Source organism: Staurois parvus, unplaced genomic scaffold (assembly GCF_062004578.1).
Source record: "Staurois parvus isolate SC_StPar_1 unplaced genomic scaffold, SC_StPar_1.0 ptg000307l, whole genome shotgun sequence".
Lineage (NCBI taxonomy): Eukaryota > Metazoa > Chordata > Amphibia > Anura > Ranidae > Staurois > Staurois parvus.
The window spans coordinates 846,667-870,313 of NW_028318103.1; the positions used below are offsets into that span (position 1 = coordinate 846,667).

The 23,647-nt window shown below is 43.7% G+C and overlaps 1 protein-coding gene across 1 annotated transcript in view; it reads right to left on the reverse strand.

Annotated features, from left to right (window-relative positions):
• Nucleotides 1-23,647, reverse strand: part of CPN1 (carboxypeptidase N subunit 1) — a 69,693-nt gene that overhangs the window by 38,886 nt on the left and 7,160 nt on the right. The window contains exons 2-3 of the mRNA XM_089683370.1: nt 8,486-8,682; nt 3,768-3,923 (exon numbers count right to left, since the gene is read on the reverse strand). Coding sequence (XP_089539496.1) covers nt 3,768-3,923; nt 8,486-8,682 — 353 coding nt within the window. The remainder of the gene's footprint in view (nt 1-3,767; nt 3,924-8,485; nt 8,683-23,647) is intronic.

A 23,647-nucleotide genomic window follows, 5' to 3' on the forward strand; every position in this document is an offset into this window, starting at 1 on the left:
ATCCCGAGTGTAGCTCGAGGTTACCGCTTCTGGTACTGAAACTTAACTCCGAGCTACACTCAGGAATACTGCCAGGGGGTTAATAAGGTACATCTCAAGCCAAAACATTTTTTTCATTTTTGATAGAGAAGTTTAAAACCCCTCTCAAGTTTTTCTTGCCATCTGTGTCCCCTTGGGGTAATTTCACCTTACTTCCTGTCCTGTTGATATGACAGGAAGTGAGAGGAAATCTCTTCAAAGTGAGGAAATGCCCTTTTAAACAGTTGCCGCCATTGGAAGATACTGTGTACCCTCTATTTCTGTTCTGGTGACAATACTAAAAAATTTTAATTTTCCTTCACTTTCATTCCAGGTGGCAATGGTACTCAGGACAAACCAAATGTGACTTACAACCTAAAATAAAGAATAGTTTCTTATGTCGCTCTGGACACCCAATGTCCTTGAGCGCTGAGGTCTACATGCATCCTAATGCCAATAAGAAGAGTCACGCTTTTTAGTTATTCAATATTATAATCAAACAAGACAATAACCAGGTAAAGCCAAATATGGGGTACAAACATGCACCACCCCAAGCTTGGCAGAAACAGAACCAATAACTATGGCAGGGAGATCGCACCACCAGAGTCTTTTAGAAATATAAGAAGAAAGGGGTTGCTTATGCAACTAGGTTTCATCTATAACAGATGTTGTGAAGAAGCCAGACTTAAATCCCTCACGTATTTGTCCTGTAGACAGGTTTCTGCTCTCTAGACTAGGATTTCCAGAATTATCTCTATAGTTCTCCTTCAAACCATGCCATGAGCCTCAGCAGTTCTACCATTAGACAGCAAACCTCCAGGAATGAGAATTACAGTGTGGCCCAATTATATTTTTCAAACAGAGATGAATTATTTCCTCAACCTAAATTGCATAGTGTTGAGAGTTCCATTGCACAGTGTGGAGAATTTATAAAATAGAATCTGCTGATTGGAAAAGAGCAGAGAGAAGACCTCATCAGTGAGAAACTTTCCATTCACTATCCAATCATTGACCTTGAACGAGCTGCATTGCTCATACTGCAGCAAAGGAGAGTAAATAGTCATGACATGGTTTTCAAATTAGAAATTTGGTGAAACAAAATTACACATTTTCTGGCAGGTAGGACACTTCTGTATTTAGTTCTTCCCATAGACTTAAACTTTAAAATTCTGCTGTTTTTAATTTAGATGTAGGTTTTAATTAGGGCTTATGAACTTGTTGGTGGATAGGCTGATGTGGGTCCTGCTCAATGTTCAGCTTTAATTGTTTTATCCAGCTTGTATTTTGTATCAGTTCTTTATAACAAAGGAAAAAACTTCAGTCTGCCAAAAGATTCACCTTAAACAGCACCGAGAGCTGACATAGTTGGCCAAGAACGTCGAAACTCACTGATTTATAGGGCGCAAAGTGAACAACTTGAAAGACTTTTAGATAGTTTCTGGATAAAATGTAAACTGAATTACTTGGCTTTTCCTAAATTAAAAAGGTTAAATAATAGCAGCAGCATCGTAACAAGAAATATCCATTTGTTTTTAATGTCAAAAATGTGTTATTTATTTTAAAGGTTTGGTTCACCCAAAGGTGATATCTTTATACAAAGTTTGGTAGGCAGAGCCACATTTCTTTTTCTATCAAGGACTCCATTAGTGAGATTTCCCAGCCATAGTTTCTGTATATAGAACAGTCCCATTTTGGAGTTTAGGACCCTTGCACATGGGTCCGTCTAGGAGCAGTGCACCCCTTCTGTAATGCCTATGAAATGTGTTGGCCTTGGACCCTTTGTTTCTTGGGTCATTTTTACAATAAAGCATCGTTGCCCAGATGCCAGGAGCATGAGAAGTGACTGATGTAATTTCTCTAGGCTAAAGGAACGGAGTCACAAGATATTAGACTGCTTATAGCTTATAAGAACCTGTTTGTGGGATTAAACGTGTTTATGACATCTAGAAATGTTACATTAGAAGATAAGAACTTGTTTGTACAATTAAAGATGTCTACTTTCTTGAGAAGTTTGAAATCTTTAAGTTTAGGGTAGATAAGAAGAAATCTTTAAGTTTAGGGTAGATATGAAGCTGATTTGAAGCAAAAGTGTGATATTCTTAGATAACGCAGTATAGTGGCTGCGCGTGACTCTGTTTTCTTCAGGGAACTTTTCTGATAGCTCCTCCTAGAGTGGGTGTGGTGCCTGCCCACTTCGGAAAGCTGCCAGAAAAAGGGTTTAAAAGCAGGGGCCTCAAGCGTAATTGATTGGGAGCATTCCTATGCAGACGAGGACGCTCTGACGCTGGGACTCTTGCCAAGGCTATATGGGCTCATCGATTGGTTGCGTTTACGGCTTCCCCGTGACCCCCTGTGCATTATGGTTCAGATGGGGTCTGTTCCTTCCAGCCTTCACATAGCTTTGGTAATGTATTAATTCTATGCTGTGATGCTGTCAAATAATGTGTCTATTTCATGCTGTAATGCTCACATTACTATTGGTGTGTCTTATTATGCAGATTGTGATGACTATAAGATATATCCTCCTGTGTGTTGTCTGACAATAAAAGTTTAAATGTACCTGTGTGACTACCTGTCTATTGTGTGTATATGACTTGCTTCGGGTATTGTGTCCAGCGTTGCATTACACCTTCAGGTGTTTTAGTGCGCCCAGTAGGAATAGGTGCAGTGTCCAGCCCTGTTGCAGGCAGCCTGTCAAAGTCTATGGCAGGCTGCAACTGGACAGGGCAGAACGCTGTGCTGGACAAGGGCCCTAAATGTTTCCACCCCTTGTTATAGAATAAAAACTGAAATTCCAACATGAAGATTGGAACCCCTTCATAAACTTTGTGAAAACTGATGTATTGATTTTGGTTGCACCGACCCATTAAAGTACAAAGAAAAAAACAAGGTTGCCTAATATTGAGTTCCCATTCAAGAGGGTTAGTGAGAACTATTAATGTTTAACTCAAAGTAAAACAACTTTTACATTTTGAATAGAGTGGTGACGTTAAAAGTAGGTAAAATACCACAGTGAAGAGAAGCCGTTAAAGACGAAATACAGTAGGTACAGTAGATCAGGGCCACCAGCTAGGTTTGGAGGTTACACAGGGCTTTTTATTTACCAATACCAGTTGTTGAATGGAGTAGTAGGGGAGGTGAGTATGTGCTGCTGGGAATATGTGTAGTTAACTGACTCTGCGTTGGCAAAGGATATGGTAACTTTATAGAGAATTGACATTAAAGTGGTTGTAAACCTCAGACATGAAATATGAACAAAGCATATCCCTGTATAGTGTGAACTTGTCTCTATCCACAGTACTACATTTCATTTCTGTCCAGTGCCTTGTTCCTCTGCTATCAGCATGAATCACTTCTGTTGAATGTTCCTGACACCAAAAGAAAAATGGTGACAGGGGAGGGACCTCCAGCACATTGACAACCTCAGCTCTGTTCCTGTGTGCTGTGTGGAGTGGGGGTGTCTCTTGGCCCCAATCAGCTCTCAGAGTTCTGCTCACTGAGTGTAACCTCAGCTCTCCACCCCTTGCTTTTCAAAACTGAGAGTTCCTATGTAATTTGTTGTAGGGGAAAGATGGCTATAGAGAAACAAGTACAACCTATGTAAGAGGATTTGTTTCATCTCTGTGTTTCACCGGAGGCTAGTCACTTTACTGGGTATATGTAAGGGTTTACAACCACTTTAAGATTTATGCTAACAGAACAGTCATACTGTTTCAGTAACAGCTTTGTAAATTGATGTGTGTACCTACCTGCTCCTTCCAGTTGTCTGGGAGAGGAAGGTGATCAGTTGGTCCTCCATTCTTCTCATTGTAGTACATGACCATGTTTAGATCAGGGAAGTTCCGATTCAAATCTACTTCATTGAAATTATTTCTTCCAGTCACGTATCCATTGAAATACGGCCCCTGTGGGGTAAATTCATATTTTCAGTACTGTATATGAGGTCAATAAACATTCTGAATAACAACATAAGACCAAAGAGAAGCCAAGAAACGTTTTGTGTTGTCTGTAGCAGCAGATCTCAAACTTTTCCCTAAGACTTCAAGTAATTAGATGACACTCAGGACTTTTATGTCACCACTGCAAATTAAAACCCAATTAGGTGTGATTAACCCACTATGCCCACTTTACATGAAATTGAAAAGTAAATATTTTTGGGAATAAAACGCCTTTCAAAACTTGATATCAGTAACAGATTTATTGATTGTGAAAACTCCAGACACATAAAGAGCACTTGTGATCACAAACCTGCCCACTATAACAGACAATGGGAGTGATTTACTAAAGGCAATTAGACTGTGCACTCTGCAAGTGAAGTTGCTCCAAAGCTTAGTAAATGAGGTAAAGCTTCCCATTGTCAAGAATACCCAATCACATGCAAGGAAAATTTAAAAAAACAGCATTTTTGCTTGCACAGGAATGGATGATGAAAGTCAGCGGAGCTTCTCCTCATTTACTAAGCTCTGGCGCAACTGCACTTACAGAGTGCAATTTCACTTTGCAAAGTACACAGTCTAATTGCTTTTAGTAAATCCAATGAACCACAATGAATTTCCAACAGGTGATTCAATGACTCGTAATGCTGAAGTCCAAGTCCAAGATTCAGTTCCTACCAGGCAGACCATGGCATGGGGGAGATCATCTACTTTCATCCTTTTTACCCTGGAGAAGTCCTTGAAACAATTTCTGATCTCAAAGAATCCATAAAAATGTTTTTTTATCTGCAGCTCATGGAACATTGGTGTGATAATCAGTGAGTTGTAGATGTAACAACAAATATGTATAGATCTAAAAATAAATTAAATAAAGTAAATGTTACCCCTGTAGCACTTTCTAGGTACCAAGGATTTGTTTTTTTAGACAGAGGCTGAGTAAGAGCCTGGGACAGGATAGGAGGCTCTACAGGTCAGGGCTTCTGGAGCCGTTCCACCCTTCCAGATACTTAGAGAACTTTCTGAAAGAGGGGAAGAGGAGGGGAGGAGGCCCAGATCTGCATGTTTTAGGGATCTTGGCCAATCCCCAGACAGGAAGCTGGGCATGGTGACCAAGGACAACCCTTAAATGTGGCAGAGCCTGGGGAGCAGGTGTGAAGAGTCGGGTGGAAGATGGACTGAGAGGAAGCCTGGAGCATGGAGCCTGGGAGAGGGCACCAGGGAGGGGAGCCTACCTATAGACTGGTTGCTGGACAGGAGTATTTCCACTGTGACACCATCTCTTTGGGAGGACATCCTGTGCAGCAGGGTAGGAGCCAGCCCAGCGAAAGGCCTGAAAGCAGCTACCAACCCACCATGCTGACAGAACAGGCCAGTGTGAGTACTTCTGCACCCCTTGATACAGGTAAAGGGAGAGGGCGGTTAAGTGCAAGACCCATCTAGTTCTCATCCGGGACTACTTCATTGCTAGATCTCGGAATCCCTTGCCTCGGGATACCCACAGTGCAGCTGGGTGAAAAGGAAGAATTAATTTCGGGTCTAAAGAAGGGAGACCAAGGAGGCTTAGAGCTCTCTAAAGAGACAGTGCTATTTGCAATTTTTGGATCTACATCTTTTTGTACAGTGAACAGGTTGCTAAGAAGTTTGTCTTCAAGTTTTCAGTTCCTTGGACATCCCATATACCCCTTGACCCCTTCCAAGTTGTTAACCCCTAATAAAAACAACTAAAAACCAGCTCATGGACTGTTTACTGACCTGAATGTGCAAGTGTGGAAAATGTGTGTTCCCTGGCCCTGAAGAGGTTAAGGGGACACAAACAAATCCAACAGCCCTCAAGAGGGTAGTGCTACACCCCTTTGCATTTGTGCTCAGTGCAAACCTGACTCTACATTGGTGTTCAGTGCAAACCCGACTCTACATCGGTGTTCAGTGCAAACCTGACTCTACATCGGTGTTCAGTGCAAACCTCACTCTACATCGGTGTTCAGTGCAAACCTGACTCTACATTGGTGTTCAGTGCAAACCTGACTCTACATTGGTTTTCAGTGCAAAACTGACTCTACATCGGTGTTCAGTGAAAACTGACTCTACATCGGTGTTCAGTGCAAACCTCACTCTACATCGGTGTTCAGTGCAAACCTGACTTTACATCGGTGTTCAGTGCAAACCTCACTCTACATCGGTGTTCAGTGCAAACCTCACTCTACATCGGTGTTCAGTGCAAACCTCACTCTACATCGGTGTTCAGTGCAAACCTGACTCTACATCGGTGTTCAGTGCAAACCTCATTCTACATCGGTGTTCAGTGCAAACCTCACTCTACATCGGTGCTCAGTGGAAACTTAACTCTACATCGGTGGTCAGTGAAAACCTCCTTCTACATCAGTGCTTAGTGCAAACTTAATTCTACATCACTGCTCAGTGCAAACCTCACTCTACATCAGTGCTCAGTGCAAACGTGCCTCTACATCAGTGCTCAGTGCAAACCTCACTCTACATCAGTGGTCCGTGCAAACGTGCCTCTACATCGGTGCTCAATGCAAACCTCATTCTACATCAGTGTTCAGTGCAAACCTCACTCTACATTGGTGCTCAATGCAAACCTCATTCTGCATCAGTGTTCTGCAAACCTCATTCTACATCAGTGTTCAGTGCAAACCTGACTCTACATCGGTGTTCGGTGCAAACCTGACTCTGGTGTTCATTGCAAAACTCACTCTACATCGGTGTTCAGTGCAAACCTCTACATTGCTGTTCATAGCAAACCTGATTCTACATTTGTGCTCAGTGCTAACCTTACTCTTCATTGTTGTTCAGTGCAAACCTCATTTTACATCGGTGTTCAGTGCAAACCTTTCTCTGTAAATGTGTTCAGTAATTATGCACATTATTTTCCCTAAAAAAAAAAAAAACATTTTTCATATGTGCAATTACCAAAAGCAACAATTAAGCAGCAATTACTGAAAGGAGCCATCAAAGTTAAAGGCAGTTTCGTACAGACTTAGGGTAATATCTAGACTTCCCTTTGTTGTATAATATTTATCACCAAACCTAACACTAATGTAAGAGGTGATTTAGCTACAAATGTGGTAATGAAAAAAAAATTCATGTAACTTTTCATGCCTTGGTAATTTCTGAAAAAAATCATATTCCCTGGTTTAAAAACAAAGGTATGATCCCTCACATTCCATCCAGATGAACTATGAAGCTTCATTCCACTGCTGTTTGCACTGCTTCTTCTCTTTGATATCAATCTGCCCAGCAGTACTCAGCAAGAATGTGGAAAGGTATTAAGCCACCATTGAGTAGATATAAATCACCATAAAGAGACCCCAGGTAAGACACCCTAGAGTACATAGATACAGTATGTGCTAGCTCACACCACTTGTACACAGATATATTTGCATTCATACTTCAAAGCATGGTAACATACCCCGACCAATGCAGATAATAGAAAACAGGATGCCATTAAGAAGTGTCTAATATTAGAACCGTAAGATTGCTATATAAGGACACAATGTTGTTTTATTCATGGGGGGAGCATTCCCTATTTTCTTTTCTAGTGAAAAATGTACAAATCCTTTAACTCCACCACTTGGGTAAGTGAAGGCTGTAATAAACCTAATTACAATGAAAATATACGAGTTCACTTTCCATCTATGGAAAACAAAGGAAAGGCATTCCAGTTACCATGTCAATATTGTGTTCTGTGGGGAAGGGGAATTTGTACACAATGAGGAATAATATGTTCCTTATGTATCCTTAGGGTGATTTCTGGCACACGTGACACAGAAGAGCACATGGGAGGCCTCAGCTCCGCCGAGAGCACAACTTTATTTTCTGCTTTAATTAGTGTCCAAGAAACAACAGCTTCTCTCTGGAGCTACAATCTGAACGATGTAATGTCTGGTTGTTGTTCCCCTGATGGTCACTTGCCACCCCACTGGGCGATATTACAACTTGATGTCAACCACCATGTGCATTTATTGTGTGAACATTTCTGTCCACCAATACTGTGGAACTGCTTGACCTTACTGCCTAAAAGCAGTCATTCTCCCACAATTTAGATGAAACTGACCATACAAACCCTTTTGAATGCATGTTTAGCTGTCCTAGCCTTCACAGCGCAGGAGCTACCCAAACCAATCATTTTTCCTTGGAAACAAAAAAGGCAGAGAAGGCCACACAAGTGTCTTTAATGCTGTAGCAGTACATTGAGACGTTATAATGACCCAATAAACAGCACCAACTGGCAGGCCTCCAGTGTTTCCAGGGTAATAGCAGTTACCATAAACCCGACTCTCTGGAGCCACCAGGCAACCATTGAGGAAGGAACTAGAAACCACCAGGCCACAACTAAAAACAATGAGATATACCCAGTACAGATCCATTTGACCACACATTGATGAAGATTTCCTTGTCATGTGCACTATAGCTGCAGTTCTATTGGTGGAATTCAAATGTATATGGTTGAAACATATTTTGTTTAGATACAAAATGTGCCTTCTGAATCAAAGAAAAGATCTCAGTAGTACCTGGTCTGCAGCTACTTCATAGCCATCTGGGTTCATGGAAGGCATGATATGTATCCGTGTGTTCTCAATGAGCCGGACAATCCTCTCATTCCTGTTCCGATACTCTTCACAGAGAAACTCAGCCAGTTGGAGGAGAAGCTCTCTTCCCAGGATCTCGTTCCCATGCATGTTGGCTACATATTTAAACTCTGGTTCCACTATAGAAAGAACAGAACATTCATTGGTGTGAATTCATGACCTTTATACCATAAGATAGTAAGGACTTGCTCAAAAATAGAAATATGAAAGATAAGATGGCATTGCTGACTTGTTTGTAAAAGTGCACATTGTCCGCTAGTCTTCCTACCTGCTGATGCACAGCCAGTGACATCACTCTCCCAAACTACTGACATTTTCAAGATCAGTGGCTCATTATAAAGTCACAAAAGGATGAAGATGATAGCCACAACTCACACTTTTTAAAAACAAGTCAGTAGGCACTTTCCATATATTCATCTACTGGAGGGTTATTGTAACATCCCATGTTATGTATGTTTTTGGGACCTTGGGGAGTGAGGGGGAAGAAAGACCATAGTCTTTGGAGATACATCATAGCCAAACATGAACATTTAGAGTGTAAACTCACATTGAAGGCATAGTATAACTGCTAAGTGGCCCCAATATTAAGCCTAATGCGTTACTCTATTTTGCTGGCTACTCATTTACTAGTTCACTCTGGTGGCCCTATCATTATTTCATGAATGTTCCTGGATCTGGACCTCCATAATTTCCAATTGACTGTTCACTGGTTCTGAGCTGCACCCATGGCTGGTACATCCACAAGGCAAACTAAGCAGCCACCTAGGGAGCACTGCCACCTAGAGGCGCCTGGGCACAGCACAAGCCGGCACTCTCTCCATGTGGGACACCACTATGTCATGAATGATCTTCCAGCTGAGGGGGGGGGGGCGGCAGAGGGGAGGAAGAAAGGACAGAGGGAGATGCCAGGTGTCTGGGGTCAGTGTAGCACCTGAGCTGCAGCGCCTTCCAGTGTTCCTCACAGACTCAGTCTCTTACTATAAGCCAGCTGGTGGCTGCTGATCACTGTGAAGTTCCAGCCCTTCTCTTCCCATTCATCAGCGGAGGCGGATCTGCACCTGCGGAGGAAGGTAATGTCTGACTCTGATGTCTCATGGCTGTGTGAGTGTGACCTGGCCACCCGGCTATTCATCACATGTACAATGTATCAGTGAGTGATGACATCATCATGATCCCACAGACTTCTCCTCTAGTGCCTGCTGATCGGGGTCAGTGTTGGTGGTGGTGTGTTGTGTCGGATCTGTCACTGTGTGGGATCACTCAGTTCAGGTATTCTCTGTGTGTGTGTGGGCTGGGCTGCCACAGCGTTTTATCTCCCCCCATTGTCTGGGGAATTCCAGTCTGGGATCTGTCAGAGTGTGGATCCATCATCCTCCACTCACTGCAACTGTGCCATCCACAGATACAGTCCATCCATGACACTGATTTTGTCTTTAACGTTGGTGCTTGTGGCATCTTATGGCACCTATTTTTGCGAATTAAATGAAATTTAGCAGTTTCATGTTTTGTTGAATTAATATTTTCTGTTTTTTTATTTGACTTATTTATTGGGGGGGGGCAAATAGCTGGTCTTGCCTAGGGCGCAAAGTAGTCTAGCACTGCCTGGCTGCACCCCCTCCCCATTTCAGGACAGGTTTTATCTCAATAGGTCATTTGAGCTATGGGGGAAACACAGATAAGGAGTTTAGCTTCGGATAGTTAAAAAGGATAAGAACCTCTGATTTTTTTTTATTGCTTTCTGGGACCCCTTTATAAAGATTTCTCCACTTTTTTCTTCTCGAGTGACCAAACAGGAGAGGTGGAACACCCCATTGGGACACAGATAGCAATAATAACTGACAGACGTTCTCACTCGTCCCAGTGCTACTAATAACAAATGTTCATCGCTCTCTGCAGATACCAATAGTATCAAGGAATCTGTCCAATGGGTATAATTAAAAAAATAAAATAAATTAACCTGACAAAGGTTCTAACCCTTCTCTACTTTATCCCAGTTTTTAAAAAAATAATTGAAGTTGGACTTCAACATTGGCTTCATCTTATTGGTCCTTTAAGCTTTGCAGGCTGATAATGAGTTTATTGTAATGCAGCAACTGACCACTTCATCTCCGAAAAGTTTTACCCCCTTCATAACCAGGGCATTTTTTTTGCTATTCGGCACTGTGCTACTTTAACTGACAATTGCGCAATCATGCAACACTGTACGCAAATAATTTTATATAATTTTTTTCACACAAATAGAGCTTTTGTTTGGTGGTATTTGATCAACACTGGGTTTTTATTTTTTTTTATTATATAAACAAAAAATGACCACAGATTTTGAAAAAAAAAAACCCACACTATTTTTTACTTTCTGCTGTACAACATATCCGATAAAAATTTAATAGTTTTTGGCTATTGACATTTTTTTCTACAGCTAGTAAACCCCCCAGCATGTTATTCTATGTATCCATGCATACATAGACTGTAATCAACGTTTTTTGGCTGGGATGTTTTTTGGCTAGAAATAAACCCAGGACTAGTGAGTTTCCAGATGAGTTTTTTAGCTGTAAAAACGCTCTAACGCTGAAAAATGCAGCAAAACGTGGTAAACCGCAGTTTTTGGACTTTTTGACCAAAACATTAGCTTTTTTGATCCTAGAAAAGCTAAAAAAACGCAAACGCGGAAAAACGCGGGAAAATGCCGCTAAACGCCAATGTAAAAATGCTAAAAAACTCTAATTTTGAATGTGACTTTACACAGCTAATATTACAGTGTGCATGAGGACTAACTGTGTGAGAGTTATAGCATCTACAAACCATGGTATGTATACTGGAACTTTTATTTATTTATTTAATTTTTTTATTTATTTCAGGTACTTATATAGCGCCATCAATTTTACGCAGCGCTTTACATATATAAATATATATATATATAGTACATTCACATCAGTCCCTGACCCTCAAGGGGCGTACAATCTAAGGTCCCTAACTCACATCCATACATACACATACTAGGGCCAATTTAGACAGGAGCCAATTCACCTATTAATACTATTAATGGCGGTGATCAGCAGCTTATAGTGGGACTGCGATAGTTGGTGGGCAATCAGACACTGGGGGGGGGGGGGGGGGAAGACTGACTGACAATGACAAGAACAAAAAGTAAAAAAATATTGTTTTTTTTTTGTTTTGTTTTTTTTTATAGCGCAAAAAATAAAAAACACAGGCGATCAAATACCAGCAAAAGAAAGCTCTATTTGTGGGAAAAAAGGACAAAATTTCATTTGGGTGCAGCGTTGCATGACCGCGCATTTGTCAGTTAAAGTAACACAGTGCCGTAACGCAAAAAATGGCCTGGTCAGGAGGGGGGGGGGGGGTAAATCCTCTGGAGGGCAAGTGACCCTGTAACCTTTTTTTAATCATTTACATTTATAGGTAAAGTTGATCCAGGGAATATCCGATTGCCTCTTGGGAGATCAGGAAGGAATTTTTTCCCCTGCAGGAGCAAATTGGATCATGCTTTGCTGGGTATTTTGCCTTCCTCTGGGTCAACTGTGGGTGTAGGATTATAATTTTTTTTTACTTTTAATGGTTGAACTGGATGGACTTTTGTCTTTTTTCAGCCAGACTAACTACATAACTATGTAATCAAATAATTTCTTAGGCCTCATTGAGGCTAGGGGTTGGAGGGAGGCAATGCACCCCCCCTTAAGCTGCAATAGGCAACAGATGGGAATGTTTTCAAGCATCGCAACCACAGCAGTGTTGACTCCGCTTGGATCGTTTGGCGGGCTCACCGAACGCTACACATGCAAATCAATAGGGAAGCGATGTAAACACCCCACAACTGCAGGTAATGGATTGTCAGCAGAGATGGGGTTAAAACAGGTGGTGAGGAGGTGTCACATCACTTCCTTGCTGCCTGTCAGTATCCCCTGAAGGGTGATCCTAACACGGATTGGGCTTCAGAGGCAAGGGAGATTTAGATGCACATCTAAATCTACACTTACTGTGTATTTCTGCCTCCTTGTAATGTCATCTGTGAGCTCCTGAACCTCTCATTTTCTCCTCATTTCCATTTTTTTGGAACGAGCAGTGCATGTTAGTTAGTCATGTAGATTGTAACCTCCAAGGATCAGGCCATCCTATCCCTCTTGTATTGAACTGTATTGTTGCTGTATTGTCTCCCATTATATTGTAAGCAAACTGCTGGCGCTCTATAAATCCTGTATGATGATAATAATGTAAACTGCACCACATACACTACATATCCCATAATTCATAGTCCATCTTGGGAGCAAGCATGAGAGGGTGGCTATGTTCAGGGGCGGACTGACCATTTGGAAACTATGGCACTGCCTGGGGGCCCAGGATAAGTAGGGGGCCCCATGAGATGCCCCTGGTACCTTTTTCATAGGCTTTTTTGAGTTTGGGCAAGGACACAGGGGCCCCATGATCCCCTATTGCCCGGGGGCCCCATGAGTTGTCAGTCCGCCCCTGGCTATGTTCCTTCATAAAGGGGGACCATGGAGAACGAATGTAGCCACCCTCTAACACACAGGTGTCTAACTGGTGGCCCTCCAGCTGTTGCCAAACTACAAGTCCCATGAGGCACTGAGAGATTGACAGTTACAAGCATTATTGTTATTATTATACAGGATTTATATAGCGCCAACAGTTTGCGCAGCGCTTTACAATATAAAAGGGAGACAATACAGCAACAATACAGTTCAATACAAGAGGGATAGGAGGGCCCTGATCCTGGGAGCTTACAATCTAAGAGGGAGGGGCTAGTGATACAAAAGGTAGTAACTGTGGGGGATGGACTGGTAGGAAGAGTAGAAGATTCCATTATTAGCTGAGGGCAGGATAGGCTTCCCTGAAGAGATAGGTTTTCAGGAATTGCCTAAAAGTGAGCATAGTAGGCGATAGTCTGATAAATTGGGGTAGAGAGTTCCAGAGGATGGGGGAAGCTCTGGAGAAGTCCTGGACACGAGCATGGAAGGGGGAGATGACTCCCAAAGGCAAAGGCATGATGGGACTTGTAGTTTTTTAAAGATCGCCTAAAAGTGATCAGAGTAGGCGATAGTCTGATAAATTGGGGTAGAGAGTTCCAGAGGATGGGGGAAGCTCTGGAGAAGTCCTGGACAAGAGCATGGAAGAAGGAGATGACTCCCAAAGGCAGAGGCATGATGGGAATTGAAGTTTTGCAACAGCTGGCTGCAGTGGTGTATTTAGGTTTTGTGCTGCCCTAGGCAACACCAAACCTAAATACACCATTGCCCACCCCGGAGAGAGCCTGACATTGACCAACAACACCTGGTCCCCAAGCCACATTTGTCCCAACGCTGCCCCCCTGAAAAATGCTGCCCTAGGCAATTAGTAAATCAGCTGCTCTTGGCATTCAAAGCAGCAGCATTGTTTTGTTAGAAAATAAATCACCGTATGCATGTAGGGTGGATGGGCAGCATTCTGGAATGCAGTCCACCTTCTGATCTGCCTGAAATCCAGTGTGTGCTCCTACCTTTCTGTGTGGGCTGACAACACAGTGCCTTTTCTGCACTGAAATTCAGTCAAGTGTTCTGTAAAGTGATAATAAAGGCTCAATTTTGTAACATTTAAAATAATAATCACATCATACTTATCTGTTCTGTGCAAGGGTTTTGCACAGAGCAGCCTCGATCCTCCTCCTCTCAGATCTTCTGATTGTGCTTCTGTCCTCTCCTCCTTTCTGAGTGCCCCCAGAGTCAGATGCTAGCTCTTGAGGCACTCATGCATGCTCGCTCCCAAGCCGGTCGCTCCCAAGCCACTTGCACCCACCCACTGCTCCCTCCTCACTGGCTGTGATTGTGTCTCAGCCAGTGAGGAGAGAGAGATCTAGGAGAGTCGCTGCTCTCATGCACATCACTGGATTAAGATCGGGCTCAGGTAAGTATTATGGGGTGCTGCAGGGGGTAGGTGCGCACTGAAGGTTTTTTACCTTCATGCATAGAATGCATGAAGGTAAAAAAACCTTCAGCCTTTAGAACCACTTTAAAGAAATGAAGATGAATTGGTGAGAAACACTGTATGAACTAGTTAGTCTCTGACAACATATTATATTATATTATTATTATTATTATTCAGGTTTTATATAGCACCAAAAATTTGTGCAGCACTTTAGAGCAGGAGGGCAGGCAATAGAGTTACAATACAATGCAATATATTGCTAACTGATATAATCCTAACACTGACTTACAAAGCCGTCCACCATACTGCCCCGAACTACATCACTGACCTAATATCCAAGTATCACCCAAAACGCACACGCCGCTCCTCACAAGACCTCCTTCTCTCTAGTTCCCTGGTCTCCTCCTCCCATGCCCGCCTTCAGGATTTCTCCAGGACATAACCTATCCTCTGGAACTCCCTGCCCCAATCCATCAGACTATCACCTACTCTCTTCTCATTTAGGCGCACCCTGAAAACCCACCTCTTCAGGGAAGCCTACCCCACCCCCTGCTAACTTGCCGATCTCCTCCACTCTTCCTACCACTCCATCCCCCACAGCTATCTCCTCCTGTGCCACCATCCCCTCCCTCCTAGATTGTAAGCTCCAAGGAGCAGGGCCCTCGATCCCCTCATGTTTTGCATTGTATTGGTATTGTTCTATCACATGTTCTGTTCCCCTTTGTAATGTACAGCGCTGAGCGAACTATTGGCGCTTTATAAATACTGTATAATAATAATAATAATAATAGGCAAATGCCTTGTTTGCCTTGTGATAAATACACCCCTGGCTGGAGGGCCGCCAGTTACAGGAAGTCAGATCACAGCAGCAAGAAAGAAGAATTTTAGAGATTTGGAGGAGGCTGAGAGCAACAGAAGAGACTTTTCCGAGTGTTAATACATACCTGAGTAGAATGTTTTTAGTGTCCCTTAAGCATCATTGGGTCAGAAGGTGATATTAAAGATTTTTGGCCTAGAACAACGACTATTTTGCCTTTTCTGTGTTATAAAATACAGGAGGTTGAAAAAAAAAAATCTTGACGTAAAGGATACGTTTCCTTCTATCAAAGAGTTATTAATAACAAGTGACCCGGACAGGATTTCAGATTAGAAACATCTGATGTAACAATATGCACTGTGGAGATAAGTGGAAACTCTCCATATTATTAGCTATTTGGAGATGACATTGCCTGCTGCCTCCCTTATTATGAACGCAGGGCAGGAAGGCAGCTGTGCGGAGGAAAGTATTTCCCTGACAGGCACAGCTTTATCATAAGAAAAAAAAATGCCAAATGACCATCTCAAGAATCCAAAATACGTTATTGTTAATATCACACGTAACAACAGGAAGGCAAAAGACAAAGACATCAAACAGGTTTCGGGGGCCACAAATCATACGTCTTTCTTGAATGGAAAGTTAGAATTACTTCTAGTTAACTGTTTAAGAGCCTCTGAGGTCATAACCCTCCATTACAATACGGAGATTGTGAGATAACAAGTTTATATGTACCCTTATTCTCTTCAAATGGATCTCATTTTTTGATTTTTATGCTTTGTCATGAACATACAACTAATGCCCCATACATGAAAACATCACAAACAGCGCAAATAATTAATTTACACTAAATCAATATACAAACTAAAAAATATATAATAATAATAATCCCACTCCAAAATTCGTGAAAAAATTGGAAAAAATTATATATATAAATCACAAGTGCAAAAATAAAAGATAAGAAAAATATATTCCAAGAAGTCCTTGTTCCAAAGAAGTGTACTTCAACCAAAAATTAGTGCTTAAACCAAAATATACCGTATACACCGTACACTTCTTTGGAACAAGGACTTTTTATTTTTGCACTTGTGATTTATATATATCATTTTTTTCAAATTTTTTCACACATTTTGGAGTGGGACTATTATTATTATATATTTTTTATTTTGTATATTGATTTAGTATATATTAATTATCTGTGCTGTTTGTGATGTTTTCATATTCTTTGGTGTATATTCTTATGTACAGCAGCATTTAATTTTAATTTTCTATACATTTTTTTTTGGCGCTGGTGATTTATAGTTATAATGCCCCATACACACTATAAGAAAGTCGTACAAAAGTTTTCGTACGAGGACCGATCGGCCGTTAATCGGATCGTTAGTACACAGCTTTCAAGAGCCGATTACGACAATTTGTGCAACAATATCCGAAGGGACAAGCGCAAACATTTTTCTTGCACAATTTTCATTTAATCAGTACAGTAGTCGTCCGAAAATACAATACAAATACAATACATGACATCACTTTCAAAATTATTCTTTCATAGGAGAATTTTCTTATCTTTAGTAACATTTTCACTTTCGATGTGAGACTAGCAGGCGGAAAAAAAACGGGCGATCGTTCGTCTGCTATTCTCATCGTGTGTACGGGGCTTAACTCTTTACTAATATTTTGCTAAGAACTTCCAGTGGTCTTGTTTTAGTTGGTTTAACATTCTCTACATTCATCATTTTTATTTAATGTACATTATGTAATGTATGAACGGGGGTTTGGCCCCTGAAACATGTTGGTTGGCTGTTACCTTCCTGTTGTTATAAGTGATGATAACTATAAAGGTTCTTGGACTCTTGAGATGATTGTTTGGCACTCTCTTTTTCATTTTCACGTGGATTTCTCAATTTGGGTGACCCCCAATCTTTCGGTTCCCCTACACTTTGTGGAGAGCTTGACACTATCTTTTTTATTTTTACATGGGCTTTTCAATTTGGGTGGCTCCAATCTTTCGTTTTCCCCCCACTTTGTGGAGAGTTTGGCACTCACTTTTTCGTTTTCACGTGGACTTTCAGGTGACCCCAATCTTTTGATCAGTGACGCGGAGGCCGCATTCGTTTTCTTTCTTTTTTGGCAAACAATTTCTTGTTTTTTCCCCCTCTTTATGGAGAGTTTGTCACTCTCTTTTTCGTTTTCACGTGGACTTCTCAATTTGGGTGACCCCCAATCTTTTTGGTTCCCCCCACACTTTGTGGATAGTTTGGCACTCTCTTTTTGATTTTTTACGTGAACCTTTCAATTTGGGTGACCCCAGTTTCTTGGTTTCTCCCCCTCTTTGTTTGGCACTCTCTTTCTCATTTCTCATTTTCACGTTTTCAATTTGGGTGGCCCCAATCTTCCAGTCCCCCCCACTTTGTGGAGAGTTTGGCACTCTCTTTTTCATTTTCACGTGGACCTCTCAATTTGGCTCCAATCTTTCGTTTTCCCCCCACTTTGTGGAGAGTTTGGCACTCATGTTTTCGTTTTCACGTGGACTTTCAGGTGACCCCAATCTTTTGACCATTGACGTGGAGGCTGCATTCGTTTTCTTTCTTTTCAGGCTAACAATATTTTTACAGAAAATGCCTGCTGATCTTGTCAGAGTGCTGGTGTCCTTGTCACGACCTGTGCACCAAGGTTTTCCAGTTATTTTCTGAGAACTACAAAACACCTCCTCTCTATGCAATGGAGATAAGAAGAGGAGGGGACCAGGAGAGACCTAGGGTGACAGCACTGCAGGAATTGAGTGTTGTCACTGTAGGACAGGAGGATTACCTGATCTAGATTGAAGAAAAAGAAAACAAATGTAGCCACCACAGCTAAGGACTAAAAAGCTTAAATAAAGAGAGAGAGAGAGAGAGAGAGAGAGAGAGAGAGAGAGAGAGAGAGAGAGAGAGAGAGAGAGCGCGCGCGAGAGAATGAATTGGGGGGGGGGATGGGAATACACTTTAAAGTTAGTTTGTTTTACTGATCCTTTGAACTGTGAAGGTTGATGAGGAGGTGTTATTCTTCAATGAAAAAAAGCAATTAAACATCTGTATTGATAAAGATCTCCTCTAGGCAATTCTCTGCACCCCACCAGTAATACATTAAAGAGATAATAGATTAGGAATGCAAGCACTGCCAGGAAACACTGCACTATCTACAGGACAATTAAATGCTAAGCTGTCATTTCCACCTGTCAACAATACATTATGGATACACAGTGCTGGATGTTTACACAGTCTGTGATTTGTCTGTTATGCTGCTACTGTAGTCTCTGCCACCAAAGTACAGAGCATTCTTCTCACTGACCAACAATGGTAATGAGACCCATCCATCAGTGACCACCAATCTAACAGGACCCCTCTCCACTGACCACCAATCTAACAGGACCCCTCTCCACTGACCACCAATCTAACAGGACCCCTCTCCACTGACCACCAATCTAAGGGGGTCCCTTTCCACAGACCACCAATCTAAGGGGGCTCTTCTCCACTGAGCACCAATCTAAGGGGGCTCTTCTCCACAGACCACCAATCTAACAGGACCCCTCTCCACTGACCACCAATCTAAGGGGGCTCTTCTCCACTGATCACCAATCTAAGGGGGCTCTTCTCCAATGACCACCAATCTAAGGGGGCTCTTCTCAACTGACCACCACTCTAAGGGGGCCCCTCTCCACTGACCAGGGGCGGACTGACAACTCATGGGGCCCCCGGGCAATAGGGGATTATGGGGCCCCTGTGTCCTTGCCCACACTCAAACCACACCCACAAAAGCCTATGAAAGGTACCAGGGGCATCTCATGGGGCCCCCTTCTGACCCCGGGCCCTCGGGCACTGCCCGAGTTCCCAAATGGTCAGTCCACCCCTGCCACTGACCACCAATCTAAGGGGGCTCTTCTCCACTACCACCAATCTAAAAGGACCCTTCTCCACTGACCACCACTCTAAGGGGGCCCCTCTCCACTAACCAGCAATCTAAGGGGGCCCTTCTCCATTGACCACCAATCTAAGGGGGCCCTTCTCCACAGACCACCAATCTAAGGGGGTCCCTCTCCACTGACCACCTATCTAAGGGGGCCCCTTTCCACAGACCATCAATCTAAGGGGGCCCCTCTCCACTGACCACCAATCTAAGGGGGCCCTTCTCCACTGATCAATCTAAGGGGGCTCTTCCCCACTGACCAGCAATCTAAGGGTGCCCCTCTCCACTGATCACCAGTCTAAGGGGGCCCCTTTCCACTGACCACCAATGTAAGGGGGCCCTTCTCCACTGACAAATCTGAGGGGCTCTTCTCCACTGACCACCAATCTAAGGAGGCTCTTCTCCACTAACCAATCTAAGGGGGCTCTTCCTTACTGACCACCAATCTAAAGGGGCCCCTCTCCACTGACCAGCAATCGAAGGGGGCTCTTCTCTACTGACCACAAATCTAAGGGGGCCCTTCTCCTCTGACCACCAATCTAAGGGGGCCCTTTTCCACTGACCACCAACCTAAGGGGGCCCTTCTCCACTGACCAGCAATCTAAGGGGTCCTTCTTCATTGACCACCAATCTAAGGGGGCTCTTCTTCACTGACCTTTAATCTAAGGGGGTCTTCTCCACTGACCACCAATCTAGTGCAATATCTGGTGCAGTTCTGCATAGAAACCAATCAGGTTTTTTTGCCAAAGCTTAATTGAACAAGCTGATGTTAGAAGCTGATTGGCTCCCATGTACAGCTGCAGATTCTGAGTGCTCCAGTTTTAGTAAATCTCCCCCATTAATTCTTTTATTACGTATGTTGCAACTTACTGTCCATACTAATGTACAGGGAGCTGAGATATAGTAATTATTAGCAATGGTTCCCTGAGACCCATATGGAATTTTAAGGGTTCCTCCCTGGTAGAAAAAAAACCCTGTTCTACACAATGAGACTTATAGGGCGGTATGGAATATTTTCTGTGATCGCAGTTTGAATAGTTTTTTTTAGTAATTTTTATATGACTTTCACATTAGTTTTTGTTCTTCCAAATGTTATTTAAATGTAGCCATTTGTGATTTAGCACAAGATCCCTATATTACATTTCCTACTTCTGCCAGTCTACGACGAGAGGAGTGAGCCCTGGGGACCACATCAGTCTTCTGCTGCTTCTTCATTGTTTAGTAGGCTGGAAGTGGGTTGGTGACCTTAGCTCTCGAGTGTCAAACACAAAGCCGAATCCGGCCCACCAGGCCATTTCACGTGGCCCTCTCACCTCTCCTGCAGTACCCCCCCCCCTTATTTCCGGCCCCACCTTTCTTGGCAGAAGAGAGGAGGACAGGACTCCTCCACCAAATCCTGCTTGTCTCTGCACCCCCCCCCCCCCCGTCTTAACCGTTGGCAACAGTGAGGAGGAAAGAATTCCTCCTGCACCTCTCTATGCAGCCGCAGCTCCCCTTCGTCTCAGCCTCTCCTAGGTCTCAGTATCCAGCTGACTCCTCCTCTGGTTCTTCTCCAGACCCTTCACTTTTTGTCTCCCAGCTCTGCCCCCAGCTTCTGCCCAGCAGCAGCAAACACATGGCCTGCGGACCGAATCCGGCCCACCAGGCCATTTCATGGGGCCTTCGCACCTCCCCTGCAGCTGCAGCACCCCCCTCAACTCCGGCCCTATCTTGTCTCGGCAGCAGAGAGGAGGACAGAACTCCTCCGCAAGATCCTGCTTGTCTTTTCCCCCCGTCTTAGCAGTCAGCGACAGATCTCCTCCTACAGATCCTGCACCTCTCTGTGCAGCTACAGCTCCCCCTCATCTCAGCCTTCCCTGGTCTCAGCATTCAGCTGACTCCTCCTCTGGTCCTTCTCCAGACCCTGCACCTTCTGCCTCCTAGCTCTGCCCCCAGCTTCTGCCCAGCAGCAATAAACACATGGCCTGAGGGCCAAATCCGGTCAACCAGGCCATTTTATATGGCCCTCGCACCTCTCCTCCAGCTGTGGCACACTCCTCAACTCCTGCCCCACCTTCTCTCAGCAGCAGAGAGGAGGACAGAACTCCTCCGCCAGAACCAGCACTTTTCCATACACCCGCAAGAGGCTAGTCTCACCCCCTCCCCCCCCATTTCAGCAGTTGGCAACAGTGAGGACAGAACTCTTCCTACAGATCTTTCACCTCTCTGTGCAGCCACAGCTCCCCTTCATCTCAGCCTTCAGCTGACTCCTCCTTTGGTCCTTCTCCAGATCCTGCACTTCCTGCTTCCCAGCTCTGCTCCCAGATTCTTCCCAGCAGCAGCATAAGGTAAGGGGGTGCGATATGATGTAAGGGAGGATGGGGGGACTCTTGACTTCTGATGGCAGGGGGATCTTGATTACTGACATAAGGGGGTGCAATATGATGTAAGGGAGTATGGGGGGGACTCTTGACCTTTGATGGTGGGGGGGCTCTTGATTACTGACATAAGGGGGTGCGATATGATGTAAGGGAGTATGGGGGGGACTCTTGAGCTCTGATGGTGGGGGATCTTGATTACTGACATAAGGGGGTGTGATATGATGTAAGGGAGTATGGGGGGGACTCTTGACCTCTGATGGTGGGGGTCTCTTGATTACTGACATAAGGGGGTGCGATATGATGTAAGGGAGTATGGGGGGGACTCTTGACCTCTGATGGTGGGGGGCTCTTGATTACTGACATAAGAGGGGGATGCTCTGAACACCTAGTTTTACAGATATAACTGGCCCTTTGAGGGTAACCCTAATGCTGATGGGGCCCCCGATACAATGGAGTTTGACACCCCTGCCCTCGTTAGCAAGTGCTCCCTCTAGTGTCTGATCCTCACATCTCTATTTTAATTACAAATATTATATAATATCAATACAGCAAAAATGCCGAGGTGCAAGTGTGTACAAAGCGTGAAAGACACATAAAAATGCCCATGATGTGAACGCTGCAATAGTATCCCCACATGTGCTCCGGGACGGTGCACTTGACTTTCCCTTTAAGGGGCAGCTGTAGACGTTATATAACTTTCTGGTTTATGTAGAAGACGCCGAAATCTCCTTTATATATAAACTGTCTGAAGACGAGGAAATGATGGGAACAGAAGAGGACTTGGTAGGGTTGATTTTCCAGCCTAGCGCTGACTTCCTGCCCACTAATCCCATAGAAAAGGCTTCCAGCTGTCATTCTGTTGCCTGCCCCTTGCCAGCAATGGCAGCCAGCACACAGCCACAGGCTGCACAGTACAGTTATGTAACTGGCAGATCTCGTCGTCGTTGTCTGGAGACTTCGCTCCGGAGGTCACTAGTCGATCTTTCATATAATATCCAGTATATCACGTCTGGAAGAGTCTGTCTGTCTGCCCACACAGAAAACACACCGGCACTTGATGAATGTTTGACGAAACGTCTCACTTTAGTACATAGCCATGGATGGTTCCGGTGACAGTCCTACCTATGGAGTAGCCATACCCAGACACTGGAGATTTCAGCCCAAGCCATGGAGTGATCTTCTTTTTCATCCATCACTGGATAACACACACTGGCCATTCACAAAGCCTCAACATAGGATACCGTGCCTTATTTTACCGCCCCCCCCCCAAAAAAAAAGTCATATATTGCAGCTTTTCTACCATTAGAGTTAGTGGACTTTTTTTTCACAGTTCCAGCACTGAATGTATGTAAAGGCAAGAGATGACGGAGTGTGCTGAAGGGTTTATTGTTGCTGGCTGCTGGGGAATCTATTGTAACGCGTGTGTCAACTGTTGCTTGTGAAGGATCTAATGTTTCTGGGTGGACAGTTGTTGCTGGGAGGGCCCTACTGTTGAGAGAAGAGTCTATTGTTGCTGGCTGCTGGGGGATCTATTGAAACGGTTATGTGTAATGTTATTTGTGAGGGATCTATTGTGGCTGGGGGGTTAGTTGTTGCTGGAAGGGATCTACTGTTGAGGGAAGTGTCTACTGTTGCTGGCTGCTGGGGGATCTATTGAAACGGTTGTGTCTACTGTTGCTTGTGAGGGATCTACTGTTGCTGGGGGGTGTCAGTTGCTGCTGGAAGGGATCCACTGTTGAGGGAAGGTCTACTGTTGCTGGCTGCTAGGGGATCTATTGTAATGGTTGTGTCTACTGTTGCTTGTGAGGGATCTATTGTTGCTGGAGGAGTCTGTTGTTGCTGGGAGGGATCTACTGTTGAAGGAGGGGTCTACTGTTGCTGGCTGCTGGGGGATCTATTGTAACAGTTGTGTCTACTGTTGCTTGTGAGGGATCTATTGTTGAAGGAGGGGTCTACTGTTGCTGGATGCTTGGGGATCTATTGAATTGGTTGTGTCTATTGTTGCTTGTGATGGATCTATTGTTGCTGGGGGGTATA